At 60.8% G+C, this 15,546-nt stretch overlaps 2 protein-coding genes across 10 annotated transcripts in view; both read left to right on the forward strand.

Annotated features, from left to right (window-relative positions):
* Window positions 1-1,273: 1,273 nt before the first annotated feature.
* Window positions 1,274-13,356, forward strand: SLC4A9 (solute carrier family 4 member 9). Its single transcript, XM_088063746.1, has 21 exons — window positions 1,274-1,567; window positions 3,111-3,271; window positions 3,485-3,634; window positions 3,750-3,811; window positions 3,910-4,067; window positions 5,670-5,754; window positions 6,020-6,174; window positions 6,717-6,833; window positions 7,005-7,179; window positions 7,403-7,536; window positions 7,646-7,917; window positions 8,585-8,640; window positions 8,736-8,918; window positions 9,058-9,171; window positions 9,793-9,954; window positions 10,107-10,285; window positions 10,512-10,584; window positions 11,614-11,682; window positions 12,557-12,730; window positions 13,049-13,195; window positions 13,306-13,356. Exons 1-21 carry the CDS (start codon window positions 1,299-1,301, stop codon window positions 13,354-13,356), a joined length of 2,946 nt encoding a protein of 981 aa, XP_087919872.1. The 5' UTR covers window positions 1,274-1,298.
* Window positions 13,357-14,121: 765 nt separating this feature from the next.
* Window positions 14,122-15,546, forward strand: part of ANKHD1 (ankyrin repeat and KH domain containing 1) — a 99,770-nt gene continuing 98,345 nt past the window's right edge. For 8 of the 9 annotated variants that reach the window (XM_088063408.1, XM_014253115.2, XM_014253116.2 and 5 more), the window contains exon 1: window positions 14,137-14,415. In XM_088063408.1, coding sequence (XP_087919534.1) covers window positions 14,137-14,415 — 279 coding nt within the window. Of the gene's footprint in view, window positions 14,416-15,546 lie in introns of all 9 variants that reach the window. The other variant, XM_088063411.1, reaches the window with a different exon arrangement.

Here is a 15,546-nt window from a genome sequence, read left to right on the forward strand (position 1 = left end):
TGCCTCCTGCTGCCTCTTCCCCTCTGCCTCACACAGCCTCCTGTGAACCCTGCCCACCTCCTGCAGCCCCTCACAGCCTCCCTGCCAGTCATACCCCGTCTCATGCTGCTGAGGCAGCCTCCACAGGGGAGAGAGGTGAACCCCGTGAAGGTTTGGGTGCCTCAGGGCATCCCTGATGCTCCTTATGGATGGGTCCTTCTTGGCAGGGGTCTCACCATGGTCCCCATCCCAGCTAAGGGCTCCCCTCCACACACCATGGTACCCGCTGGTATCGCAGAGCAAACAGCCTCAACACCCTGGGCCAGATCCTCGGCCTCAGTCCCTGCGAGGCAGGTACCAGGACCTCAGGAACCCACACTCCCACCTGCGCCCAAAAGGTGACTCTGCCGTGCTGGTGCCTGGACCTGCTCCAGCTGCTCCTGGGGCTGGATCCTGTTGGGTCTGGCGGGTTCCAGCACAGCCGGCCCGTGCCGGAGCCGCGGGGTTTTTATGTTTGCGGTTCCGCCGCCGTGTTTGCAGTGCACACAAACACCGCAGCCCCGTGGTTGGTTTGTGGGCCGAGGGGCCAAGTGTGGTGGCGCTGGCAGTGGGCATGGTGTGGGCACAGCGAGCACCGTGGCTGCTCTCTGCTGGCAGCACAGTGCAGGCCCTGCCCGGTCCCTGTCCCTGTAGGGAGCTGTGGCTGTGCCCGTGTCCTTCCCCTCCATCCGCTCACGGGCTGCCGCTCACACAGGAGCCTTCTGAACACCGACACAGCCCTGAAGCTCTCCCAGCCTCTGCCGTCAGCCCTGCCACTGGCAGCCCCTCATTTCCCCACCATGGATTGCTCAGCGGTGCCACATCCTTCCCCAGAGCATTTCCCCATATCCACTTTCCCAGGAGGAGCTGCCAAGGGCTGTGTCACCCCTCCTGCTGGGGCACAGCACCCTCTCACAGGCACTGATACTGCCAGCAGCTCTCCAGGGCTGGCCCTGCCACCCCCTCACCAACGCCCTGCAGGGTGCAGACAGGGCTGGGAACACACAGGTGCCCACCAACATCCTTGTCCACACAGGTCACCTGCAGCTGGGTTCCCTGGTCCCTGGCCCAGATGGACAGCTGGACATGGCAGGACACAACCATACTGGGAGCTGTGGGGCTGACCCTGGTGTTTTGAGATGGTTGTTTTGGGCTTGGCTCCTGTGTATTGGTTTGTGGCCAGTTTAAACCAGTTCATAGCTGTTATAAGGTGTGGGATGAGCGGGATCCTGTGAGTGCTGGAGGGGAGCTCACGCCTGTGGCTGCCGGTGTTGGTGGCCATGCGAGCCCACATGCCCGGGGATGGTGGCACAGCTCTCCGGGCAGCAGACAGCTGCTCACAGCCCAGACTCGAGTGCAGCAACCCTGGAGCTCCCCCACAGGCTTTCGGCTGCAGCATCTTCCCCTCCAGCATAGCCACAGCGGCCCGGCAAGCTGGTGCTGCCCTGCACTGGGAGGAGAGGGGGGACATCACCTGCCCGCTGCTTTTCATCCAGCTCAACCAGCTCCTCAGCACCTCGGCGGGCCTGGAGTGGAGGGAGATGGCCAGGTAGGCACACCTGTGAGAGCCAGGCTGCTGAGCCACTCTTTGGGAGGCCAGCCTTCCAGCTCAGCTGGAGTCAGGACACATCCCGAGGCTGGTGGTGCCTCAGCCCCAAGGCAGGGCTCTGCCCCGTCAGTGCCCACGTTGGGCTGACTTAATTTTCGGGAGAGGGCAGGATGTCAGGCAGGCCAGGCACAGCACCCTTCCTCCTGCTCCTCTCTGTTGCCTCTCCAAGGCTCCAGCAGCTGAGCCGAGGCCGGAATGCCTCCGTGACCCACAGAACCCCTCCACCCCCAGCAGGGACATGGGGACATGGGCCGGCAATGGGTCTGGGGCCGGCAATAGGGGTGGGGCCAGCAATGGGTCTGGGGCCAGCAGTGGGTCATCCCCCGGGGTCGGAGTGTCTGTGGGGACCGCAGCCGCCGGGCTGTGGCTCTCCCGGCACCCAGCCCCGTTGTCCCCGAGCCCGCGGTGCCGGGGCACGCTCTGCCCGTGCAGCACCACACGCCTGCACGCCCACCCACGGGGACAAAGGGAAGCTCTGTCTGTGCACGGCGTTAAAATATTTGGCATGGCCCGAGCGTGGAAACAGCTCAAGACACTTCTGTTCTGACTCCAGCAGGCGCTGCTAATGGCAGGGCCACCCCCAGCACAGCTGGGAGGATGGATGGGCTGGGAGCAGCCCTGTGGAGAATGGCTGGGGGTGCTGGTGGGTGACAGATGGGACATCAGCCGGCACTGTGCACTCACAGCACAGAGATGAGTGTAGGGCTGCACCACGGGCAGCAGCGTGAGGAGAGGGTGCTCCCCCTGTTCTGCTTTGTGTGAGACTGCCCTGGGGCACCACATCCAGCTCCTGTTGAAGCACATCCCAAGGAAACCATGGAAGTGATTCAAAGGCTGGAAGAGCTCTGTTGGGACAGCTCTGCTATGGAGACAGGATGAGAGAGGTGGGATGTTGTTTAGCCTGGAGAAGACAAGGCTCAGGGGAGACCTTAGAGCCTCTTCCAGGACCTAAAGGGGTTCCAAGAGAGATGGAGAGGGACTTTAGACAAAGGACTCGTGTGACAGCACAAGCAGAGATCAACATTAGATGGGATATTGGGAAGGAATTGCTCCCTGTGAGGGTGGGGAGGCCCTGGCACAGGGTGCCCAGAGAAGCTGTGGCTGCCCCATCCCTGGAAGTGTCCAAAGCCAGGTTGTATGGGACTTGGAGCAACCTGGGATAGTGGAGATGTCCCTGCCCATGGTGGAGGGGTTAGAGATGATCTTTAAGGTCCCTTCAAACCTGAACCATCCTGTCACCTCATTATGGTTGGAATTCCCCTGATCAGCTCTTGGAGAGGTGTGGGTCTGCAGGAATAGGGGTGTGACCACTTTGTCTGCACAGCTGCCCTACACCATAAACCAACTGCAGGCCCCTCTGAGCCACCCAAACCCCTCCCTGCCTGTGTCAGCCCCATGCTAAGCTCAAAGATGGACCCAGGCTCCAGCTCCCACTGCCTGGCACGGGGACCCTGCCACTGACCACACACATCTCCATGGGCAGGTGGATAAAGTTTGAGGAGAAGGTGGAGGATGGTGGGGAGCGCTGGAGCACACCCCATGTCCCAGCTCTGTCCCTGCACAGCCTGTTCCAGCTGAGGACATGCCTGCAGAAGGGGACGATGCTCCTGGATCTGGATGCCACCAGTTTCAAGGAAATAATCGGTACATGGGTAATGCAAAGGTCATCTCCTGGGATGGGCTGGTCACCAGAGAGGGACAGGCCACCAGGAGGTGCCTATAGAACAGGATTGATGAATGACGGCCGGGTACCTGGGGGGGCTGTCTGATACTCCAGCTAAGGGGGCTTTTCCCTGGGCAGCTCCCCAATGGGCAGCAAACCAGGGGGACTCAGAGCTGTCCCTGTCCCTGATGCAGACAAAGCACTTTCTGGGCAGCCCGAGGAAGCAGAGCTGCAGCCTGCACTGAGGGAGCGCCTGGCAGCCCTCCTGCTCCTCCAGCCACAGCACCAGCCTACAAAATCCCTGCTGCAGCTCCTTGCTGAGCTTGGTCTCTCTCCCTGCCGAGGTAGGAAACCCGGCTGACCCACCAGGAATCCTCCCGCTGCCTCCAGCCCGGGGCAGTACCCACACTGGCCCTTCTCCTGCACATGGATTTTGCTGTTTCCTCTGTTACTTTGCAGGGAAAGCCAAAGGCAGGTCTGAGCCCAGAACCCAGCTCTCCAAAACGCCTCTTAAGGAACAGGTACTGCAGCATGGAGCTGGGCTGGGAGCAGCTACTGCATCCTGAATGCCCAGCCGCTGCATCCTGAGTACCCAGCCCCTGCATCCCTTTCCTTTCAGCTGAGAAACAGATTTAGGAAGAAGGTCCCACCGGGGGCTGAAGCAGCCCACGTTGCTGTCGGGGAAGTTGAATTCCTGGAAAAGCCCTTTGCTGCCTTCATTCGCCTCAGGCGTGGGGTGTCCCTTGGCTCACTGGCTGAGGTTTCTCTTCCAAGCAGGTAACAGAGCACGGCTGGTGGCCCTGTGTCCACCCTTGTCCCTGTTTCCCCATTTCTTCCCACAGTAGACTAGTCTTTGCTTATCCAAAGCAAAGGGAACAGCACCGAGTGCTGCATGCAGTCCCAGAATCCCATCTCACTGCTTCCCCTCCTGCTTTTCCCAGCTTCTTAGGAGCACTCCAGAAAGGGTTGAGTGTGGAGCATCTGTTGGGCAGCCTGGAAGGGCCATCCCCCGGGGTATTCCCTGTCCTTGGCTGGTTCTGGATGCTCTCCACTTACTGCCGGGAGCGTGGTGCCCGGCAGCGGGGGCTGGAGGCAGGTTTTTAGGAGACTCTTGCCCTCCCGCTGTTCTCCTGAGTGGTGAGACAAGGCGGGGGGAGAGGAGCAGGGCAGGAGGTCCCCATGGTTTCCCCGTGGCTGAGGAATCCATCCTCTAAAGCCGTGAGGGGAAAGGGACAGCCTGCCTTCAGCTGAGGACTTCCTTGGGAAGTGCGCGGAGGAAGCAGGCGGGGATCAGGAGGGACATTGCCACCTCCCGGTCACTCTGCCCTGAGCAGCCGTCCCCAGGAGCTGGGAGGTGCAGGACAGACATCCATCCACCTGCTGCTCTCTCCTCCTCGGGAGTTGGGTGGCAAGACCCCGTCAATGCCCCTGGGTCTCGAGGGTTTCATGACAACCCCTTGCCCTGTATTTCCCCCCCCAAACCGGAGGGCAGGAATACCTTGTCGCTACCCATCCCTTTGCCCAGGGTGCCGTCCCCCCAAGTGCAGCCACTGCCTCAGGGTTGTCACTCACCCAGATCCATCTCCAGGATCTTAAGAGTCTTTTCCCATCGCCTTGGTGCAGATGCCAGGGTGAAAACAATCCCTTGTGGCAACTGTCACCTCTCGTCCCTCCAGAGCAGCTCCAGAGGCCTCCGGTATCTGGGGGTTCTGTCAAGTCCCACTTGCACAGCCAGAGGAGTTTGCCTGCCCCTCCTCTGGGGGTTTGCCCAGGGTACAGTCACTGGAACTGCTTGACAATCTCAGGCTTTCAGGACTGTAACCATTCCCACCAACTTTGGAAAGGTATGGAGGACTCAGTTAAGCATTTGTGTGGATTGTCCCTCTGGAGATTTTGCACCATCCTCTCAAGTATGGGATTTTTACTATATTTTATCAAGGGCTCTGAGCTCTCTTTCCAGTCTCCTCCCACGTCCCCAGAGTCCTGTCAAACCTGCTACCTGTGCTGCTGGCAAGCTCTCCTTTCCTAACACACCAGCATCCTGCCTGCAAGCAACATTCCCAGGAAAATGATGCCACAGACACCTCCAGCTGAGGATTTATCCTCCTCTGTCCAAAGACTTGCTCCCCCACACCTCCCAGTCTGGATTTCTGCAGACCCTTGTGATCCAGCCAGGGTCCTGGTGTCCTGTGAGGTTGCCATGCAGTGGCAACAGACACTGCAGACAAATGTCTTGTCTCCTTGTCTCCTACCCCTGACCCCAGTTTTAGGGTGACAGAAGCCCACCCCCAGGCCTGCCCCAGCCACCAACCCCACATCCCCATGGTCCTCCCCCAGAGAAACATTCCCTGCTGCTGGAGATGCGCTGTCTTGCCACAGGTTCCTCTTCATCCTGCTGGGCCCCCCCAAAATGAAAGACTACCACGAGGTTGGCAGGGCCATGGCCACTCTGCTGACAGATGAGGTGAGCCTGGCACAGCACCCATGGATGGGATGGGCCTGGAATGGGGACACCAGGACTCCTCTGCAGGCTGCAGTGGAGGGCAGAGGATGGGGTGAGCTGGTGGCCTCCCTTGCTCAGGATAAGAAAACAAAAGCCTGGGTGGGTTCACAGGATGTAGGGCACCTGTTGCCCTGAAGTGAGTGCTTTTGTTTCCTGGTGATGGCTGAAGGCTGGGAGGGAGGTTCCAACAGGGATGTGGTGGTTAAACCCCGGCATCTCCCCACAGCTCTTCCAAAGAGTTGCCTGGCAGGCTGAGCACCGAGAGGACCTCATTGCAGGGATAGAGGCGTTCCTGGATGAGCTGATTGTGCTTCCTCCTGGCAAATGGGACCCCAGTGCCCGAATTCCTCCACCAAGCCACCTGCCATCTCCACGCAGGAGGTGGGCTGGAGGGAGGGCACCCCAACCCCTGCCAGCCCCTCTGCAAGGTCCTGCAGGGATACCTCTGTCTGTGACACTGGAATTTCCATTTCCATGGTGATGAAGTTGCTGAGGAGCCAGGAGGTCCTCCCAGACAAGCCCCTCCACAGGCCCCTGCTTTGGTCCCCCCTGCTGTTAGTCCTGCTGTCCCACTTGGCAAATGGCAAATCCCCTGCAAAGGGAACTGATGGCAACACTGGGGTTCAGCACTCAGATGTGAAACAACCCAGCTCCTCCACTAAAACCAGTCCTGCAGGGGCTGGCTCCAGGGCTTGCCAGGGGAAATCATGGTTGGGTTGGAAGAAACCTTCAAAGATCATCATCTGCCATTTCTTGTCCTCTTCCTGATCTTTCTCCTCTCCATTATCAGGGGACACACAAACCCTGCTTGCACCCCTGTCCTCTCCCCATTCTCCCTTTCCCATCCTAGTGTCCTCTAAATGCAGCTGGGTCCTGAGGATCCCAACCTGAAGCCTGTTGTCTCAGGCTCTGCTCTGCCACAGGACGGCTCTGGACCCACTGGAGCAGCAGCCACATGGTAACGGGGACATGACAGCAGCTGGGGACAGAGCCAGCCCAGGGCACCCACGCTCTGGGGAGGAGCTGGAGAGGACAGGCAGGTCAGTGGCTGGAAGGGCAGTGGGAGGTGCAGCAGGGTGCTGGATTTGGGGCAGGTCACTGTTTCTCATGGGGCTACCATGTCCAAACCCCTCTGAGCTGCTGTATCCAGGGGAAGGGACAATCCCAGCTCTCTGTGGGGTCTGCTCTGAGACCTCCCTCCTACACCCCAGGCTTTTTGGGGGGCTGCTGCGAGACATCCGGAGGAAGGCACCGTGGTACGGCAGCGACTTCTCCGACGCCCTGCACCCTCAGTGCCTCTCAGCAGTGCTCTACATCTACCTGGCGACAGTCACCAATGCCATCACCTTCGGGGGCATGCTGGGGGATGCAACTGCCAACATGCAGGTCAGTGTGGTCACGAGGTGCCCGGTACCAACCCTGCTCAGCCCAGACCTGAGGGCTGCCCACCTCCTACCAGCATCCCCAGCACATCCTGAGCATTGCCTGAACTCTCCCTCCTTCCCCCGTGGTCCCCAGCAGTGACCCTGTGTTCTTCTGTGCTGCTGGGGGGACAGGCCCATAACCCTCCTCCCTGCCATGTGCCTGGCACCCCTCCCCTGCATTTCAGGGGGTGCTGGAGAGCTTCCTGGGCACAGCCTTTGCTGGCTTCATCTTCTGCCTCTTTTCGGGCCAACCCTTGACCATCCTGAGCAGCACCGGCCCTGTGCTTGTCTTTGAGCGCCTCCTCTTCTCCTTCAGCCAGTGAGTTCACTGTCAGGGACAGATCCCACTGTCCCCCCAGCTGGGGCACGGGCCACCATCACTCCAGGCAGGTGTCATTGGTGAGGATTTGAGCCACCCTTTCCCCCAGGGATCACAGCCTGGACTACCTGGAGTTCCGCCTCTGGATTGGGCTCTGGGTGGCCTTTTTTGGTGTGGTGCTGGTGGCCACCGAGGCCAGTCACCTGGTGCGGTACTTCACCCGCTTCACCGAGGAAGGCTTCTGTGCACTCATCAGCCTGATATTCATCTACGACTCCCTGAAAAAGATGCTGAGCCTGGCAGATGCCTTCCCCATCAACTGGCAGTACCGGCTGGACAACGTCACCTCCTACAGCTGCACCTGCAACTTGTCCAGCCCCGGTGAGCCCAGCAGCCGTGGGAGGGTGGAGAGCAGGAAGCTGCGGCCCCAGGATCCCACTGGGAACCTGTTTCCTGGCTGGATGAGGGAAGGCACTGGAGGAGGAGGCTGTTTAATCCCATCCTCACCTGCCTGACCACATTGCAGTGTCCTCCACTTCCCTTCATACAGTCTGTCCACCTACTGCTGCCTCCTGGAACTGCCCAGGAACCAAGCAGGGAGCAAGGAGGAGCCTTGGCCCATCTCCTTCCAGGATGGGGGATGTCAGAGGCTGGAAAAGGGCACCTGTATGGGTTTGCTTTGCCATGTCAAGCCCAGTCTGTAAATCAGGGGCCATTTTCTGGGGTTTGAAGACATGACCCTGGAAATGATATGACCCACACTGACCCTGGAAATGGGACCTATACCATGTGCCAAAAACATCAGTGCTGGCCAGCCTGGGATCAGTAGTGCCTCTGAGTGTCTGGTGCTTTAGCCAGGCCCTTCACAGGGAACATCCCCTCCTTGGTGCTCCCTGGGCATCAGCCAGAGCTGGGACCTCAGAGGTCCCATGAGGCCCCATCCAGAACCCTGAGCCCTCAGGAAGAGCTTGAAGACCCAGCCTGATGGCAGCATCATCCCAGTCATCCTGATGAAACCAGCACCAATCTGAGCCCCGTCACTTTGCAGGTCCCAGCTCTGCAGGGAATGACACTTCGCTGCCCTCCCCCCTGGCCACCCGGCAGGTACTGCCCCTGCTGCCAGGCAGGCAGGTGAGGCGCTGGGGTGGGCCCGAGGCATCCATGTGTGACCCCTCCTCACTGCCACCTTGTCCCTGCAGCCTCCTGCCACCCCAGCAGGGCTGAGCAGGACCCAGTGCCTGGATCGGGGTGGGCATCTCCTGGGGACCAGCTGTCAGTATGTGCCCGATGTCACCCTCATCTCCTTCCTGCTCTTCGGGGGCACCTTCCTCTTCTGCACCGCACTCAAACGCTTCAGGAGCAGCCGCTACTTGCCCGCGGGGGTGAGCATCTTCCAGCCACCCCAGTGACATGGCCACCTGTCCCACTGGTGTGGGGATGGCTCTGGGTGCTGCACCCCGAGGCTGCTCCTGAAGTAGCCCCCACCCCTGCCAGCCTGGGCCAAGCCCTGTCCATCTGCAGGTGCGGAAGACGGTGAGCGACTTCGCTGTCATCCTGGCCATCCTTGCCTCCTGCGCTGTCGATGCTGCTCTGGGCCTGGAGACCCCCAAGCTCCTTGTCCCCAGTGAGCTGAAGGTGCCAGCAGGGTGGGAACCGCATTGTCAGGGTGTGGGTCTGTGCCCACCACAGTAGCCACCCAGTGCACTGTCACTGTCCTTCCCATCACTGGCTCCAGCCCTACAGGGGTGCAGGCTGCACCCCAGCAAATGAGAAAGGGTCGAACGCAGCTGATCCCATGCACTGTAGATAACCTGGCTCAGTCCTGGACTATACAGATCACACTGGAGCAAGAGCCACAAACTCAGCTCCAGGCTTGGGCTTCTTGCCCTGGGTGTGGAGTGGGGCTGGCAGTGCCCGAGAGCAGCCAGTGCTCACCACCACCTCCTCAGGCTCACCATCATCACTGCCCAATGCCACCTCTTCCACCTCCTGTCACACGTCCAGCTCTTGGCCTGTGGTGTCCAAGAACAAAACCCTGCTCTGGCACAGCCAGAGTCTTCTTGTAGGGGGCTGGTGGGTCACTCTGACCAGCAACATCCCCAGGATGAGTGAGGATGCTCTTCCACTCCTGAGGTGGGGCATCCTTGGGTGCCTGTAGGGCTCCAGCCTGGGCACCTGGGGCTGGTCCCATCACCCAGAGGTGCCACACACCCCACAAGTGGGTGGCAGCTGCCGTGACCCTTCTGCTCTCCACAGCCCACAAACCCAGCACGGGGCTGGATCATTTTCCCCTTTGGAGCCAACCCCTGGTGGGTCTGCCTGGTGTCTGCAGTGCCTGCTGTCCTGGTCACCATCCTCATTTTCATGGACCAGCAGATCACAGCTGTCATTCTTAACCGCAGGGAGTACAAGCTGCAGGTGAGCAGGGGGACAGGGAACAGGCAGCACCAGCCAATGAGGAGGATCCAGGTCCTGCCTGAATCCCATGGAAGCTGCCAGGGAGAGCAGAACCCCAAACTGGCCAGGAAAGTGGGAAGATGCCCCCAGCCCTGCTGCCTTTTCCCCTGCAGAAAGGAGCAGGCTTCCACCTGGATCTCCTCTGCGTCTCCCTCCTGATGGTTGTCACCTCTGTCACCGGCCTCCCCTGGTATGTCTCAGCCACTGTCATCTCCCTGGCACACATGGAGAGCCTGAGGAAGGAGAGTGCAACCTCAGCCCCCGGCGAGCATCCCGAGTTCCTGGGCATCAGGTGAACAACAAGCCTGGGACCCGCCTTGGGGAGCCCTCCACGGCTGTGGAGCTGGGGACAGGGACATGCCCACACTGTCCATCTGACCTGGCTTTGGGGATCTCCCCACAGCTGATCCCCTTCCTTGTGGCCATCAAAAGTGCAAAGAGGGGACCTGGAGGGCAGGAAGGGGGGTAGGCTCCCAAGGGACCCCAGGTACCTGTGACACCTGTGCTGCCACCCACAGGGAGCAGAGGCTGACAGGCCTGGCTGTCTTCATCCTGATGGGAGTCTCCATCTTCATGGCCCCTGTGCTCAAGGTAGGAAGCCTGGCTGGGGTGGCCTCTTTTCCTAGGCAGGGATACCCTTCAAGGCTGGAGATTCCTCACCCTGCCCCACGGAAGCAGCACAGGAATCCTGTCTGGCAGGAGCCTGCACTGTGTGGGTATGGGCTGCACCAAGGGTTTGTCTCCAGTGCCATGGGAGGGCTGGCACACAAGGCACTGTGGCCCCATGTCACCTGTGTATTGGGGTCCTTGTGCTCCCCAAACACACAACCACCTCTCCACACTGCCACGTGGATGACCTGGCTGCTGCTGGTTTTCACCTGCTGCCACTGCCATGCTAGGAAAAACCCTTCCAGTGGCCCTGGATTACCTGTGGGTGGACAGGAGACCCCTTTTCCTCAACATCTTGACTCACCTCTGAGGCTGATCTCACACAGTCTTTGATCTGGGGGCCTCCCAGCAGCCTCACCTCCAAACTGGATTTGATGGAAGAACTGTTAGATGGATGAGGAATTGGTTGGATGGTCATGTCCAGAGATTTACAGCCAGTTGCCAAGTGTCCAAATGGCAACTAGTAACAAGTGGTGTCCTCCAAGTGCTCCTACTGGACAAACGCTATATAATATCTTCATCAAAGACATAGCAGGATGGAGAACGTTTGCAGATGGCACCAAGGTGAGGTGCAGTGACACACCTGGGGGATGAGATGCCATCCAAAGGGACCACAGAGGCTCATGTGAACCTCAAGTGGTTCAATAGGGTCAGGCTGGGCTGTTTGGAATAAAGGAAGCAAAGACTGTGGACACACATGCAGGGTTTTACATGAGAGGACACTGAGCAGGCACGGACCCCCAGAGAACAGCCCCACTGATCCCCCAGGGAACAGCCCCACTGACCCCCCAGGGAACAGCCCCACTGATCCCCCAGGGAACAGCCCCACTGACCCCCCAGGGAACAGCCCCACTGATCCCCCAGGGAACAGCCCCACTGACCCCCCAGGGAACAGCCCCACTGATCCCCCAGGGAACAGCCCCACTGATCCCCCACCCCACTGTCTTGCAGCACATCCCGATGCCGGTGCTGTACGGGGTGTTCCTGCACATGGGGGTGACGGCGCTGAACAGCATCCAGGTGAGGGAGGGCTGCACTGGGAGGGGGTGCTGCTGGGGAGGAAGGGGTTTGCTCAGCAACAGCTGCTACTGCACAGCAGAGCCTGGATTTTAGCTCTCTGTGGTGTACAGCCTGGCACGGAGCTGTCACCCACTGGGACAAGGAGGAAAAGAGGGACTTTTTTAGAGCAAAGGAAAGGGAAAAGGAGGGCTCTGGGATGCTGAGAAGCAGGAGGAATTTGTGCACTGATAGATCAGGTGGTTTGGGAGAAGTGGGACCAGTGGATAACACAGAATTAATCTCAAAGCCACAGGGACTTCCTCACCTGGGAGCTGCAGGCACAACTGGGACATGACAGTCCTTTGGTTCTGGTATTGCTGCCCATGTGCCAGTTCTGTTCTTCCAAGAAACCAATGGAGAGGGAAAAAATCCCTATTCCAGAATTATCTACAGCGCTTTTTCCTCTAAATAGTACCGTTTCCTTGAAATTACCCTGCTCTAGATGACAGGCTGGGAAACTCCCACCCTCCCTCTGCTTGGGAAACCCAGAGCTGTGCTCTGGAGGAGGCTGCAGAAGTTCCCTGTGAATTGAGAGGGACCAAGGGGTGTTATCTCTCCATTAACCCTATAAAGGCAGCTAAGAGTCCTTTCTAGAGGTCTGCCTGGAAAGCACTCCCCTGGCCTGGGGTGACAGCGGCACCAGGACCCCTGGTCTTGCAGACAAACTCATTGGCCCAGGCATCAGCTGGGGGTCAGCACAGGGGAGGGCAGGAGGGCTGAAGTGAAGAAATGATGGTGAAACCCCATCCTGCTGGCCCTGCTCTCAACAGGGAGGTGGGTGAGAGCTGCCCAGCAGCTGGACAGGTGTGACCCACCTGCCACCCTCTCGCTACAGTTCATGGACCGTGTGAGGCTGCTCCTGATGCCAGCCAAGCACCAGCCAGACCTCGCCTACCTCCGCCACGTGCCCCTGCGCCGCGTGCACCTTTTCACCATCATCCAGCTGCTCTGCCTGGCCCTGCTCTGGCTTCTCAAGTCCACCGTGGCCGCTATTATTTTCCCAGTGATGGTATGACACCCCTTGGCACTGCTTTGCTGCTGGCCTGGGTGCCGCCCACCCCGGCCCCGGCATAAACCTTTGGGAGGGGACATGAGCGCTGGCGGGTGGTGGCTGGGGGTGCTTTGCCAGCAGCCGTCACCCCCTGGTCTGCGCCCGCGGGGCTGTCACCAGAGGCTGAATGTCACTGCTGGGCAAGTTCGGTCCCCTAGGGCCAGGTGGGTGACAGGCCACCACCCTGGCATCTCCTGGGGTGACAGGGATGTGACAGAGAGATGCTGCCCGTCCCCCGGCCCCAGCGCTGCTGACCCGTGCCTGGCGCGGCCGCAGCTGCTGGCGCTGGTGGGGATCCGGAAGGGGCTGGAGCGCATCTTCTCCCGGCACGACCTGAGCTGGCTGGACGGGCCCCTGCCCGGGCCGGGGGCGGCGGGGACACACCCCCGGGAGCGGCCGGAGCAGGGGAGCAGAGCCGAGGAGGTCGGTGCTGTCCTGGGATCCTCGCTCGGTCACAGCCGCCCCGGGGCCGCTGGCGCAGGGGCGCCCGGAGTGGGCGCGGTGCCAGCCCCGAAACCTCCGCTCCCCCACAGTGCGAGCCGATGCACCGCCCGGGACCGCAGATCAACCTCTCCGTGAACTAGGCCGGGCGGGGGCCGGGCCGGGGCTGTGCGGAGCCCCCGCCCGGTCCGGGGGTCGCAAGGCCCGAGACCCCCGGAGGGGCCCGAGACCCCCGGGCCACGTGGCCGTGCGGTGACGTCACAGTGGGCGTGACCGAAGGAGCGGTGAGCCAGGGAGCCCAGCCTATGGCGGCCCGCACCCAGGAAGGGGCGGGGCCATAGGGAGGCGTGCCCTTGTGTTTGATTGGCAGCTTCACAACCCAATCACCGCTCGGAACAGGCGGGCGTGTGACGGCGTCTCGTTCTGACGGAGCCCTTCAGAGGGGTTCGAAGGGGAGGCGGGCTCAGGGCATGCAGGAGCCAATCGGGAGACGCCAGACGCCTTGCGTTGTGAGCGATGTACCTTTCGACCAATAAAAACCGTGATTCCTACATGCAGTTTGATCGACAGCTCGCCTGCCCCATCGACTCCCGCAGCTCCGCCAAGGCACATGATTGATGTCTCGGAGAACCAATCATATCTCGGAAAGTTCAGGAAGCGAGGCCGGGCGAGCGGGGCGGGGCGGTGCACTCTTACCGCCTCGGCGTGCGCTCTCAGGGCAGCATGCTGGGAGCGCGTGACGCGCCCCTGAGTGGCAGGCGCCGCGGCCAATAGCGCTCCGCTCTCGCCCGAGTGCGCCCAATAGGCGTGCGCGGAGCGGCGGGGGGGCGGCGCGGCGGCCGCGGCCGGGTAGGGTGTGAGAAGTTAGTGGCGCTGCCGCGGTGCCGTGAGGGGACGGAGACGGCCGGGCCCGGACCAGCGCGATGCTCACGGACGGCACCGCCGCCGCTGCCGCCGACGAGGAGATCGACTCGGTCGCGCCCCGCGCGCCGCCCGCCGCTGCCGAGGCGCCCGCCGCGGCCGGGCCCCCCCCGCTGGGCCTGCGGGCCGTGCGCCTCTTCGGAGGGGCCGGGCCCGGCGGGCCGGGAGGCCCCGGCGCGCCCGCGGCCGGTGAGGCCGCCCTCGACTTCAAGCTGGCGGCCGCCGTGCTGCGGAGCGGGGGCGGCGGCGGCCCCGGCAGCGACGAGGACGAGGTGTCCGAGGTGAGCGATCCTGGCCCGCCCTCCTTTCCCTCCGCCGCATCGTGACAGCCCCGGCCGGGGCCCGCCCGCCCTCCCGCTCGCCGCGCCGGCCGCACCGCACCGCACCGCACCCGCTCGTCCCGGGCCTCCCGCCGCCATGGGCGGGTCCCGGCGGCCCCGCACGGCAGCGCGGCCCGGGGCCGGGGAGGAGGCAGCGAGCGCGGGGGTCTCGCCCCGCCGCGCCTCCCGGCGGCCCCGGGGAAGGGCCGGGGGGGGCCGGGCCCTCTGCGCGCCGCGGCCGCCGAGCGGGGTGAGGATGTGTCCTGACCTCAAGGAGCCGCTTCCACCTGGGAGCAGGTTTGGAGGGGGAGGCGAGATCCTGCTCGACTCGACGGAGAACAAAGTGAAGCCGTCAGTCCCACTATTGCCGCCCTGGACGCGGGGTTCCCAGACACGGATAAATTCCTGTAGATATAGCTATACACACACGCTTTTATGCAATAGTAATATTTCTTACCCAACAAAATGGAAGAGAGTAGTGGAGGTGTCTTTCTTTGATCTTCCAAACCTGCGGAGAGGTTTAAAAGGGAGGGTGTGGAGGAGGGACGGGGGCCTTATCCCAACCCAAATGGAGCGTTGTTGGACCTGTTAACTGGCATTTAATGCTGCTTTATGTAGCCTAGGGAGAAAAGGTAAATGAAGGCTTTTATCTGTCACTGCCGCACCAAAGGGTGAATCTTCATTCCTTAGTACTCTTTTAGTAGAAGGTGGGATCACAGCTGGATCACAGACTTTACATTGTTTTAGTGGAAAGCAGGAGTGAGTGGCTACTTACTGCTTGCAAGCTTTTTGCAGTTATTTTGGGCTTCTGTAGGAGAAAGAAAATAGCCAAGGTGATACATACCATTTTTAACTTGGTGGCCAAGCAAGTGTACCTCAGGATGTGTCCTTGTTCCTTCTTTGAGAAGAAAGGAGAGGAGCCTGCACTCATCCTTCTGTGGCTACATTTTTTGCCTTCTATTGATGGCCATATTTTGTCCAGCCCTCCAGAAACCTGAACCAGATCTTATCTGAATAAAAAAGTGATTAAACTGATGCAGATCCACATTTGCATTTTGCTCATGACCACCTAAGCTATATTAGAAGTGGTGC

The sequence above is a fragment of the Pseudopodoces humilis genome, chromosome 17 (assembly GCF_049639895.1).
Source record: "Pseudopodoces humilis isolate 2021_Gansu_Grassland_sample_001 chromosome 17, ASM4963989v1, whole genome shotgun sequence".
NCBI lineage: Eukaryota > Metazoa > Chordata > Aves > Passeriformes > Paridae > Pseudopodoces > Pseudopodoces humilis.

Coding starts and splice junctions, on each gene's coding strand:
- SLC4A9 (XM_088063746.1), top strand. CDS start 1,299: ATGCGAGCCCACATGCCCGGGGATGGTGGCACAGCTCTCCGGGCAGCA. Junction 1,568..3,110: donor GAGTGGAGGGAGATGGCCAG/GTAGGCACACCT, acceptor CTCCATGGGCAG/GTGGATAAAGTTTGAGGAGA. Junction 7,537..7,645: donor CTCCTCTTCTCCTTCAGCCA/GTGAGTTCACTG, acceptor CCTTTCCCCCAG/GGATCACAGCCTGGACTACC.